Source organism: Candida jiufengensis (genome assembly GCF_024610255.1).
Source record: "Candida jiufengensis strain CBS 10846 chromosome Unknown scaffold1, whole genome shotgun sequence".
Classification (NCBI taxonomy): domain Eukaryota; kingdom Fungi; phylum Ascomycota; class Pichiomycetes; order Serinales; family Debaryomycetaceae; genus Lodderomyces; species Lodderomyces jiufengensis.
In genome coordinates, this window is record NW_026261562.1 from 1,340,496 (window position 1) to 1,354,589 (window position 14,094).

General features: G+C 26.5%; 1 protein-coding gene across 1 annotated transcript; it reads right to left on the reverse strand. All coding sequences in view use genetic code 12, as the record gives it.

Annotated features, from left to right (window-relative positions):
• Positions 1 to 7,940: 7,940 nt before the first annotated feature.
• On the reverse strand, positions 7,941 to 11,177 carry PFK26 (Pfk26p; the record flags this gene model as incomplete). The annotated part of the gene is made up of 1 exon (XM_051765038.1): positions 7,941 to 11,177. The coding sequence occupies one exon, from the start codon at positions 11,175 to 11,177 to the stop codon at positions 7,941 to 7,943; it is 3,237 nt and encodes a 1,078-aa protein (XP_051618391.1).
• Between the last annotated feature and the right edge of the window lie 2,917 nt (positions 11,178 to 14,094).

Below are 14,094 nucleotides of genomic sequence, written 5' to 3' on the forward strand. Positions count from 1 at the left end.
TATAATTAAATAGAAATTTAAATTAAGAAATATTGCATAAATTGGCATTAACGTAAATTTTAAGTTTATATTTTATTGTTTAATATTATTATTATATTTTATTGTTAGTTGTATTGAAATAAAAATAGGGCTTCACTGAATTGAATCTCGCCTCGATGTCTTAAATTTCTAATATTTTCAATATGAATCATTTACATCATTAAATAATAGAATTAATTTAAGTAAGGAGGAGGGTACAAGTACATACATTAAAAAAGAAAGAATAAATTGCCATTATCTTTGCCATTTCTCTTTATATTAGATTAAAAAAGATTAACACTTATATCAAAATTGACATCTTAAATTAATCACTTATACTTTTCAATTACTTAATGAATCTTTTCTTAGGACTAATTCCATATAATTTCTTACTTTGTTGGTCTTAGGGGAAGATATAGCCCCTAAGTTCACTAAGATTTTACTTATTGTTTTTTTTTTTTCTTCTTCTTTTAATTGAAATGTTAATAGGGCCTAGACTTAATCAATTGGGGGGTTTAAAAAAAAGGTAATTATTATAACTTAACTTTAATTTTGTTATTACTGATATAAATTTTTTTCTTGTATTAACAGGTTTCACTTTTTAGTTAAATGTAATTAAAATTAAAAATAATTTTTCAAACTTTTCAGTCATAATTACACTACCAATACTTATACACTTTTAGATCTTATATACACTCTTATTTTTATTATAATTGTTCACTATTTGTAACATCGTAGGTCTAACAAAAGTTTAAACTTATATTTAACGTCGACAAATTTATTCTATGTTTAAAATTAAACGAAAGAGCCCTTATACAAGGAACAAGATGTAGCAGATGAAAAACCAAATACAAAGGAATAAGGTTTGTTGAGTTTACAAATCTTATAGAATGAAAAAAAACTATCAGGGATACCTCATAGTAACCACTATTCACATACTTTATTCTCCAAAATAATAATCTCTTCATTTTGATTGCTTTTAATACTGTATAAGTTTCATGAATATAATAATTAACATTAGTAAACTTAATTTTAAAGTTCATAAAAAAGGGACCTCATTCACATTCTTATCAGAAAACCTTCGAATGAAACAAACGAAGGATGTTTATAATAATTTATTATTTTTTCCATCTGGTAAATGTGAAAATATGTTGGAATTTTTATTGATTTAGAGATAGGGGTATTGGGGGTTCAAATAGTATTAAACTTTTTAATACCTTTTGAAAGTCTGAGTTCCAAATAGTTTGCACTTCAGTTCTATGATTTAAGTTTCTTTTAGGTCTGACGTTGAATACCCAGGAACCAACGAAAAACGGCTTATTTCTTAAAATTTATTTCTTTTCTTTTTTAAACTAATCGGTACCTTGACATAATTTCTTGAAATCGAAAGGGTTAAATAGAGGTTAAATAATAATGGATTTATTAAAAGGTTGAACAAAGTAACAAGTTGTAAGCAGTTTGGTATCGGAACACTGTATTATAAATAAATATTCCGTAAGTTTTAACTTCTGGGTCGAACAATAAAATATAGTATCAACCATAATTTCATTTTTCAAATAGCAAATGTTTCATTAGTTTTCATCAAAGGGTTATGAAAAAATAATTTATTATATTCAAACTACAAAAATCTAGAATCAATGTAAATATTCAGATTTACTCAAAATGATCCTTCTCAAAAATATACACATATACACAAAGCGTTCAATGTAAAGTTGTAAAGTAGTGCAATACATTATGTTATGAATAAATTAAGTACATATACAATTAACATGAGGGACGTTAGTGTAAAAGAAAATTTGATTGTCTTGAGATTTAATTAATTACTTAATCAACGGCTCTCACAAAACCATCAATAATACACAATAAACATAATTAATCGCATTGTAAATCCCAATATTAGATTTTCGCTATAATTTCTTGCTTTATTTCCTATTATCAAGTACACGTATGTAACAAGTTACACTCCTATTTCTATCACAAGCACTTTTTTGAAAGATCTACAATGCAAAACTAAACGTTTCTTACAATTTGACAGATATTATTAATTTACTCAAAATTTCATCTGACATCTAACTTCACTAAAAAAGTAAAAGTTTCAGCCAATAAGAATCATTTATTTCTTGAATTCAAACTATACGAAATTTAAGTAAATTAATTGACTAAATTATATTATCAATATAGTGCACAATTTTTTAAGTTTTGTAACTCTGGTTTTAAAACAATTTAGATCTAATAAGATTGTCTTAACATTACTTTCATTTAAATTAAATCAAACTTTAAAATCTCAATGTTATTGAGTTAATTTGAAAAATGTAAAAGAGTTACAAAATCTATATTGTATTTGTTTTTAGTAAAAATTTTGAGATTTAACGGTCGTACGACCGTTAAAAAAGTTTAGTGTTTTCATTTTTTATATTACTTACATATTATCATAATATATTATACTTTTCGTAAAATAAATATAGATATATACAAAACAATAAATTAAGGTTTTTTGAGAAAGTTAGTACTTACTGATTAAATTTTAACTTCCAAAGCCCATCATTATTATTCAGTTCGTATTATTTGTCATCAATTACGTTAATTCTTTTATCGTTCGTTGAATCTCAGATATAAATACCTCATTTTAAAATTATCCTTAACTTTGAATACGAAGATCATATCCGATTGATGTAGTCTAAAATAAATCCAGCAAAGTTTTAGTCTAAATTTTATGCATTAATCTATACATGTGAGACTCACTTTAATCAAGACTAATATTTTTCATACCAGATTTATTCCAGAATTTCATCAACTAATTGACCTACCTAAATTACTTGTAGTGAATGACCTTGGACCATTAACCTTTCACCATAACTCTATTCAGGAATGACCCAATTTCCAGAATAAGTAATTGTAAGGGGCAGAAAACTAGTCGAATTATTTAGAGTTTTCGTTATACTTTTAACTTCCTATCGAGGCATGAATTTATTAAACGTATCAAACGTTTCAAATCTATATGAAGTTTGATATTTTTTTAAACTAGGGGCTTAATTCTAACTTTAGTGTGGAGCGATTGATTAAAGAAGCTAAAAAGTTTTTCAAAATTGTACGATATCGAAGAGAAAGTTACTAACAGGCTCCAACACCAAAACTTGGTTTTTAATATATTCAAAAATCAACAGCACCTGAGCTTGATTATTTTAAATCACTAACTTCTCAACTTAAAATTATAATTGAGTTAATCAGGTATGTTATTGCGAATAAGCAACTAAATATAAGTAGTTGACTATTGAAAAAGCTTCCATTTAAATATGTAACAAATATAGTAATTGATTTAATGCAGTTGCTAATAGTCATCAAAGTAGAAAAAAAAAGATCAAAGGGAAGTGAAGACCTCTGAAGTCCGGAGAAGATTATTATGATTCGATTTGTACGTAATGAACTATGAATCAATTTTACTCTTTACTTCAGACAAAATTCAAAATTTTGATTGAAATTGCATGCTTTTGCTATCTACCAAGTTAGATGATAGGTTTACTATTTTGTTTTCAGCACGGAGAAGTTGAAATCTAAATTTTTATAAACAAAAAATTGTTTCAGAAATTGCTACCAAACACGCACAAAAATTGCAAATATAAGCATATCGAAAAATTCAAAGTATTAGATTCTAATCTTGAATAAAGAAGACCAGCTACGTTATCACATTAACTCGAAGATTTAGCCACATTGGCCAAAAAATTTATTAAGCAAAAAATTGGCCTTGATTCCAGAACTTGCAACTATAAAAGTTTTAAAACTCAAATGAATTTCTCAAAATATCTATTTTAAAGTTAATAATCTTTATAAACTGGATATGTCAGCATACTCCAACAAAGACGAAGTAATAGGTAGTTGAAACAAAAAGTGTATGGTACCTAAGTTCATGAATACTACAGAAGTACCCTAAAGAAATTCCCAATTGGGGGTGGTTTACAGCTATCTACAAGTCAATTGTTGCAAAATAAAAAAAACATGTCTTTGCACAGCATAATCATTTGGACAAATAGAGCCAATTTATTGCTAAATACAGTGCAAGCATGTAGCCTATTGAAACTTGATGGTACTCAGAGTTCTCAATTTGGCTCAATAGTCTGTAAAACTACCCCTAAAAAAATTGAGAATTTATCATTTTACGCCCAGACATTTCACTTTTTTTTCTCTAATATTTTTTATTGCAATTTTGGATACCCTTACTCTACATCTACAAGATGAACCAAGTCTCATTATTAAATCTCCTTTAGTTCTTGAGATATTAAGCAAAACGTCTAACTCGCTCAAATGAGTAGCTATGAATTTCAAATTAACTGCAAACACTAAATCTTGATCTGAAAAGACTAAAAAACAATTCTCTGCGCCGATACCTTTGCCAGATAAGGAGATATAGGCCAGTTTAGTTTTGGCCACTGTCAGGCTCAGCATTACACAAAACCGGATTTATATCTCCGGGGTCACGTTATTGGTAAATAAACTACTTGAATAACTTCCTCCCTGTTCAAGTGGGAGCTTAAAGTCCAACTTTAATTACATTCAAAATTGCGTAAGCTTGAGATTGATATAAATACCTAAATAACTACGAGTATAAATGAAAGTTTGAGATGAAGAATTTTTTCAATACAAAATACTGCATACAAGAAAAATTCCATTTTTAAATGGCTTTTACTCCGTGTACACTCAAATTGGAGATAAAAGTGTCATATAAATTACACTCACTTTTTGACTAAGTTTATAATATTATAATTTTTGTAGTAATTGAACAATTTTACTACTTCATGAAAATGTCAGTTTTGAAATATTACATTTTGAGTTGTATTTGTATGTGACTGCATATAAACAAAAACTAAAACTGCCAATAACTCAAGAATCACAAGAGTATTGCTTCATTTTAGTAGTCTTGTTTTTTACTTAGAGCGGGATCTTTCTTTTGGCGCTACTTTTGTTAGTGTAGGTGCAAAATTGACGAAGTTAGCTAAATCCTTGAAAATCTCAAGAACCAAGAGATCAATGGAAAAACAACCCACATCAAAGAGAAGCGAGAAAGTAGGGGTAACTGGAGAAACAATAAAAAGGGCATTTTGTTATTGATGGCTAAAAAGTCGAGAAAAAAATTGACGTGCTTCGCCGTCATTTGGCAAAATTCTCAATTTTTTTTAAAAAGGGGTTTAGAGCAGCACAATTGACTTTATAGCTGCCTTGTACCATTGAGGACTTACTAGTCAGATTAGTCATTTATATGAATGACATACTTTAGCATTAGAGCCTTTAATTATTAGTTTTCAACTATTATACTACTTTAACGTATAATATAATGACTGGTAAACCCCCAATTGAGAATTTTGATGGTACCGAAAGCATGAACCTTATCTCAAAAAATAAGCGTTCAGCGCTACAGAACTCTAGCTTTTCAGTATTAAATACCTCTCAAGTCTGAAGTTTCCTTTTTTGCATTATATAGCTTGATTCAGCACCAAAATAAATAAGAGTTTGTCATATTTCTATTTCAATTACTTGATGTCACATAACTCCCAAAAAGTTTTGAATTTTGTCGGTTTTGTACAAAAATTGCATTTTGAATACTATCATCTAGATTGATTGGTCTTAAAATGATGATGTTGTCGCTTATGAACTGATTAAAAATTCACAATTTTGCAGTTTTATTTGTTATGATTTTGAGTTATAACGTGCCTTATAAACCTGCACATAAATAAATGTCAATTTGAAAATCAACAATAAAAGTACGCATTTAATGGTTTGAAAGCATATTATTAATCTACAAAACGTCTCAAAAATCAAGTTGAGTTAATAAACAGTAAACTGAAAGTTTTGTCATTACTTCTTTGGTTTATTAGAGGTATTCAATTTTATAATTTTGAGCTTATAAAATTTCAGATTAATATGTTCTCTATATTCTAATTATTTTTGTGTTTCAATTTTTTAATAAGATTTTGCAACTAAAGATTAGCATAACAAAAATTTTGCCATTTAGATATAGACAAAGCAAAAATAATTTTTCTTTTTTTATTTTACAACTTTTCTTTTCAATTGATCACCAACTTCTACTTTTATCCAAACTACTTTTATCCATACTTTTTTGATCCATTCTACTTTTATCCATACAAATGTAGAACTATTTATTTATTTATTTACTACTAACTTCAGAATTCTAGTTTCATCATCAATTGGGAACTTTTTGTGAGACATTTCACCCGCTCAAATATGGGAATTATCTGAGATGACTACCTGAGACGCTTATCCGACCCAATAGACAAATTAATGATTTTATTAGACTTGAGACCCAACCTTTGAAGACAAACTTAACTCACTGATTGGACTATGGTTTAGATTAGACAATGGAGTGAAACTAGTGATATTTTTGGAGTATTGACTAATTGACTGACAACCCTTTTTGACTTTAATATTTGAGATACATGACTGTGAGTGTGCAGGTTGTTTGGTAGAGACAGAAAGTTGATTCTGATTCAATTTTGATATAATTCAGTTTAAAATATTGCAGCTACAATTGATTAATGAAAGATCCAATTATTTTGATAATATCAATACATCGATCAAAAGATCAGACTAAAGTATAGCAAAGCTTTAAGAACGAGCCAAAAGTCCACTGACACTGAATTATACACAACAAAACTAGACTATAGCAGACCAAGACTGGAGAAAAAGCAGACCAAAATCGACCCAAACAAAAAACAGCACCCAGACAAAACCAAGCCCCGAAGACAATAGTCTTCCAAAAACAACGGTCAAAAAAGACTAAAAAACAGATAATTCGAACCCTACACATTCATTATTCGGAGACTGAGAGCTTAAAACTTGAGACAAGAAAATTACGAATGGTTTCAAAAGATGCTACCAAACCGTTGATAAGGTTTTGTACATTTTACACGTATAATTACTGCAAATATAATAACATATTAAGATATTTAGCCCAAAAAATTGAAGTGTAAATTGAGAAGCACAACAACCGAATCATATCATTATTACCAAAGAAAAATTACCCTATATTAAAGTTGTATATCACTATTTACATATGCTGGAAAAATTTGCAAGCAACTGATGTTTTGAAGATCAATTGAAAAAGATTTTAAATTCTAAATTAAAGCTAGAATAGACTTTAATAAACATGATAAATTAGTACAATAGAGAAACCGGAGCTACATTATTTAGCAGCAAACTGAACCACAGATACTTAATTACAATGACGTGCCCTAAAAAATCCTCAAAAGGGGGAGTTTACAGCTGTCAACAATATTATTGTTGCAAAAATGAAACATGTACTAGCAAAGCTTAAGCAATTACATAATTTAATATAAGTTGGAGCTTTAATGATACATAAATGTTGCCTATTGGTTCTTGATGGTACTCAGAGTTCTCAATATGGCTAGAAAGTCTGTAAATCTACCCCCTAAAAAAATTTGAGGGTTTTTCTAATTTGAGCCCGAGTATTTCACTTTTTTTTCAAGTATGGGTTTTTTATTACATTTACAAATACCCTTCTAGTTCTACTTGATGATGCACTAGGTCTCATTGATGAAACTTTTCTGGTTGTTGAGTTATTAAGCAAAACGTCTATCTCGCTCAAATGAGCAGGTACAGCTTTGAAAATAGTACCAACAACTAGATCTTGACCTAATTAGTTTTTTAAAACTGCCAAATCGTGTATAGCTCCAGTGGTTCAGGAGATATAGACCAGTTTAGAAAATGCTAATTTCAAGGACAAAATGACACAAAACTGGAGTTGTATCTCCGATAATCACGTGCCATACCAATTAAGTATGCAACATGAATATGTAATTTCTTATAGTTAATCAATATGAAATAACAAAAAAAAATAAAAGTTTATACATTTATCTACTTAAAAACTATAAACTATTAACCCATTAAAAAATTTATAATGAATGTTTAGAAGGTACAGTAGGAACAATTGAAAATCTTTTTTCATTAAAAGCAAGACCCATTTCTTGTACATTTTTTTGATGTTCAGGTTTTGTTTCAATAAACCAATCAATTTCTTCTTTATATGAATATAATGAATAAGTAGTACCATAAGGATTAGTTTCTAATTTATATAATGAATGTAATGGAACATCTAAAGTTACAATATCTAATGGTTGTAAATTTAAAAAATAACTTATTAAAATTCTTAATACAACTCTATGACTTATAATTAATAAATGATCTGTTGTTCTTTCAATTTCAGTAATTAATGGTCGCAACCTTGTTAATACATCTAAATAACTTTCCCCACCAACTCCTGGGTATCTATAAGTTAATTTATTATCTAATCTTTGTTGAAATTCTTTTGGATATTTATGTTGAATTTCTTCATAAGTCATTCCTTCACATTTACCAGCTCCTATTTCATTCAACATTCTCATTTGTTTTACAGAATATAATTGTTCATTAAAATAATCACCAGTTTCAACTGCCCTAGTTAACATTGATGTCCAAACACAAAAATTTGGTTCTGTTGGAATAGTTGTAACATCTTCTTCATTAAAAATTGAATTATATTTTAATTCTAATCTTGATGAAAATCTTTCCAATTGTTGTTTTCTGAATTCTTCTCTTTGATAATTCATAAATTTTGATAATGCTTTTGAAAATTTTTTACCTCTTTTAGTTAATTTTGAATCTCCTCCAATTCTACCACTTACATTATCTTTACTTTCTCCATGTCTTGTTAACCAAATTTGTCTTTCACATAAATTAAAATTTAATAAGAAATAAACAGTTTGTGATGATAAAAAACCTTGAATATTAAAACTAACAACTTTTTTACCAACATCAATCATTTTAACATATTGAAATCCAGGAATTTTTTCTTCTTCTTCATCTATTGTTTCATAAGCTTTTTCATAATTTTGTAATCTACCAACAAAATCTTTTAATGCAACTTCAGGATCCATTTTTTTATAATCTGGTCCACTTAATTTCAATCTTATATTACTTTCAATAATTTGTGGATCACTACATATACTTTCTAAAAATAAAACTTTTAATTCTCCATTACTTCTTTCTTGAATTCTTTTTAGGACTTTCATTCTTCTATGTTTTGTTGAATTTGTTGCATCAAATATTCCAACTGATCCACTTCCTAATATAACATAATCTAATAATTGTTCTAATGTATCCATTGCCCATTTTTCTCTTAAAGTAGTACTTGCTTTATTTTCTGGGTTGAAAAAATTAGCATCATGTTCAGCACCTTTAGTTGCTGCTAATTCCTTTTTCTCGGAATCACCACTGTTAATACTTATACCATTTTGTACAGGTGATTGAGCTTCAGTTGGTGTATGAGAATCAGGTAATGGATTCTTTTCAGGACCTGCATTTAATTTACTTTTCCTTCTTGTATTTCCAACATTGAAAACTCTACAATCATGTTGTAACCAATTAAGATATCTTGTTAATTTATTTGTAATATAAGATTTACCTCTTGCTGGTAATCCAACCATAACAATAACTAATTTTGATCCAACATCAATTGATGCAATTTTACCATCAGGTGAAGTTTTAGATTTTGTTTGACCTGGGATATTTAAAGTGTATGTTTTCCTTGCTGATGGTGGTGGTTTAGTTAATAGCAAATTTTTTAGTTTTTCAATCGATGGAGTTTTTTCAAATTGTTCCTTCATATGTGGTGGTACATCTTTTAATAAATGTGCAATATCTTGAGTTATATTAAATTTTTTATTGGTTTGTTGTTTATCATCTCCCATTTTTTGCTTTTGTTGTTCTTTTTCTATCTCTAAACCTCTCTGCTCTTTTCTTACTAATTCTGAATCTTTACGTTGATTTTCCATTACTTTCTTTTGAGCTTCTGATATTGAACTCATTGGACTAACCAGACTTGAATGAGTATCTTCAGCTAAAAATTCATGATTTTTTATAAGTGGTGCTGAAGTTGATGGTGTAAATGTTGGTCTTCTTATATCTGATGTAAAAGTTGATTGTGTTCCAACTAATGAAGCACCTGCATGAGCAGCTGAATTTCTTGCTTTATTTAATGATTCTGTTTCAGATAAAGAAGATGAATTATCAGCTAACTCTGATAAATTTAAATGTGAAATATTTTTACCTTTAGTCTTTTGTAAATCGTCTTTTTTTGGATCATTAGGATCTATTGCTTCAACTGTTTTATCATTATCTTCTTCTTCTTCTTCTTCTTCTTCTTCTTCTTCTTCTTCTTCTTCTTCATGATCATTATCAGACTGATCTCTGGTTATTGGTGAACCAACATGAGATACCATTGGAGTATCAGTTAATGGACGTTTATTAAATTCAGGTAAAAAACTGCTTACTGAATTATTTGAATCACTATAATCTAATAATTGTGAATCTAATGATTTTGATAATGCTAATTTTTCACCACCATAATGGAATTTTGGTGATCTATTCATTCTATTTCTTTTATTATGTAATGCAACTGATGACATTGCTGGTGATAAACTTGCAGGAGATGGAGTAACACTAGTCGTGAATTGAGCTAATCTTTGATTTTTTATATAATCATCATTATCTATTTGATAACTATGTTTATTATATTTATTAATTTTCGGTGATGAATGAGATCCATTAAAATCAGGTCGACGTAAGGTCACATCACCTTGATTAAACTTATCACTTCCTTCATTTGTTGATGACGTTGATCCATCTTCTTCTTCTTCATCACTTGAATTATCAGAATTATCAATTGAAGCATTTGATGAAGAAGATGATACATTTTCGAAATTTTTTGAAATATTATTTGAATTAAAATTTGAGAATGATACTTTTTTGGAAGCTCTTGATCTTGATAAGACTCCATTACTTATTGAATTTGATTTTTTACGATGATATTTTAGACTTGGTGAATAAGGTGGAGTTGAATTCGTACTATTTCCATGTAAATCTTGTTGTTGATCTTGTTTATTTAAAGATTGATCACTTTGATGTTTAAAATTAGATGCAATCAAATTCCGTATTGATTCATGATGTAAATGATTTGTATTAAATTCAGGGGTTTGTAATAATGGATTTGGGTGATAATGACTTTTATGTGATTGTTGTTCTTGATTTGATTGATCGTTTTTGTTAGTTGTTGATGAGATATCTGATTTTGAATCCTTTTCTAATGAGGACATTTATATATATGGATCAGAAAAATTTATTTTCTCTATTTTTAACGAAATGACTAAATTGATTGATGATTGACTTAAATAATTAGATAGGTATAATAATAGTATCGATTAAAATTTTTTGGTTGTAAATTTAGATGATATAATTTAAAAAATGGCAATTTATCTATTAAAAAAAATCTGGTAGTGTTTTTATATTGATAGTTTAATTTTATTATTGTTCTATGAAAAACAATAAGATCTTTTCTATAGTATTGAAGATGGTTTATTTGGCTTATTAAAATGATTTATCAAGTTGATCTTTAACTAGGTGTTATATTTATAACTTTGATTGAATTTGTATAGATTTTTTTAATGATCAAATTTTAAGTTGTCCCTTTAAATGCATTTTTAATGTTTTTTTTTTCCTTATATAAATTTAGTGTCATATAATGTTTACAATCAAAGCTCATACAAAGAGAACTCAATTTTACAACAAGTCAATTAAGTCAATGTGTTAATTTCTTGAATAAGGCTCGTGAGACTTTTCTACTGATCAATATTTACTACCTGATGAAGTATTTATTTTTATCTCTTGAATTAGACATTAGTTGATAAATAAAATTAAGCTCGTGCTTCAAAATAATAAATATTTTAATTTGAAGTATACTGCATATAACTTTCTCAATAGTCACTCGGAGTTTTTTATTTATCTAACATGAAATATTGATAAGATAAAACACATATTGAGAAACTATACTCAATTGTATTGATTAATTCAAATGATTTTTGTAATCTGAACCTATCTCTTCATACTTATAAGTTCCAAAGGTTGTATAAATAATTGTCAGTTATATTATTAAAGACTTTGGACTAAAGAGAAAAAAACAAAAATAAATATATATTTATTCAATTTTCTCAAAATCAACTATCAAAAAATAAAATAATTCTTTCATGTCAATCAAAATTTCAATATTATTTAAATTATATTTCCATACCATTTATATACATATTAATTTCATGTCAAAATATTTCATCAAATAATATTTTAATTATTTCAAATAAGAATTCAAGTTTATGCAAGTTACTTTTCACCTTTTTTACACACAAAGCTAAAAATTAGTTTTTAAGTGGTCTTTTGTCATTTTTAAAATAAATACCCCTTAAAGAGATTTAATTTATCTAAAGCTTAATTTTTTAGGCTTTATTATAAAACCGCCTGGTGGAAGCCAGTTTTGTTTTAACAAGAATAACCTATCTTGACTTTTAGATCTTTTGGTCAAAGTAATATTATCTTCATTTGTTTTGTATATTGGTACGCCTGTCAAGCTGTTTTTCTAAGTTCATATCAATCCAACGGCTCAAATGGTCAAAAATAACGAATACATTATTGAGATAACAACGGATTATATTATTGAGATAACAACAGATTATATTATTGAGATAACAATCAATTTAATAGGAGTAAAGTAAACAAGGTGAATTAATACAAATGTCCTGAAAATCGAATTTCTTGATTGTTAGAGAAGAAGAAAAAAAGGCAAACTTGTAATTTAAAAATATAGTTCAACTTTAGCTACCTATTTCTAAATTTTACTCAAATTTGATTCAATTTTTAATCAGTCTAATTACCAAACGTATAAATGACAAAATTAATATGATAAAACAAATTTGATTAAAATGTCAGGGAAAATTAAAATACTAAATCATATACTTGATAAACGTATAAGATTATATTACAAAAAGGTGAAAATAACCTTATATCCATTTTTTAGAATATAAAGTCTAAATTTAAATTTTTAGAAATTTTAATTAATAGAAACATAGACGAATAATTAATTAAATTTTTGAACTTTAACAATTAAGTTGAAGTAAGTTGAAATATTTAATAATAAATTCAAAATAACAATATATTCATTGATTAAAGATTAAATAAGTACAAGATTGGTTAAATTTAAAATTATATTATTATTATTTAATTCTTTTTTCATAATCTTTAAATATCATATATTTTCTTAATTTCCGAAGTCTGGAATTAAATATTTACGGTTTTAGAATTGCATATTATTATAAATTTAATTGTTTAAATTCTCCTATTTCTTTAAACGAATTAAAAATTCTGGTTATTTATTCGATTGGTCAATGAATTTAAACTGGTTTTAAATTATTGTTGATTTTTGATCATTAATTCTATATATCATAGTTTGAAGAATAAGCTAATGGTGAATACATATTAATTCATAAAATTAGTATTAGTTCAAAAAAACATATGTTAAACTTTTAAGTATTAAAATTTATATGAAATTAGCTTTATCCTGTATATAAAACAAGATCGTAAATATAATTTTTTAAGTTTTTGTAATCTTAATTTATTTTTAAATAATAATTTTACTTCTAATAATATTAATCTTGTACTACTTTAAACAGAAATATCAATACAATGTATTACATATTATTGATTTGTAGTGACAAAATTGATACTTGGCAATAAATGTAACGATCAATTGACTACTCAATCGATAGTAACAAGTATTTAATAACGTAATAATATATATATATATTTATATTATAAACGAATTGATTATAAATAATAATGGTTATAAAATATGTCATATTTAGATTTAATTTAATTATTTATTTTATTATTTTAATTTATTCTAAAATTTTCTTTTTTTATCCAATTTTACACTACTTTTATTTATATACAGTAATTTAAATACTTTAATTTATGCAAGTATTTATATATTACATAATTCTTGCTAATAGTATTATGTAATTCGTTATATAAAACTTGTATAAAGTACACACCTTTATATATTTAAAATTATAATTATTATAATAATAATTTCCTTATATTAATAAATTTATTAAAAATTAAATCAAATCAATCTCAATTAATAAACTTGTTATCTTTGATATGTATCAATGTGTGTGTAAAAGAATA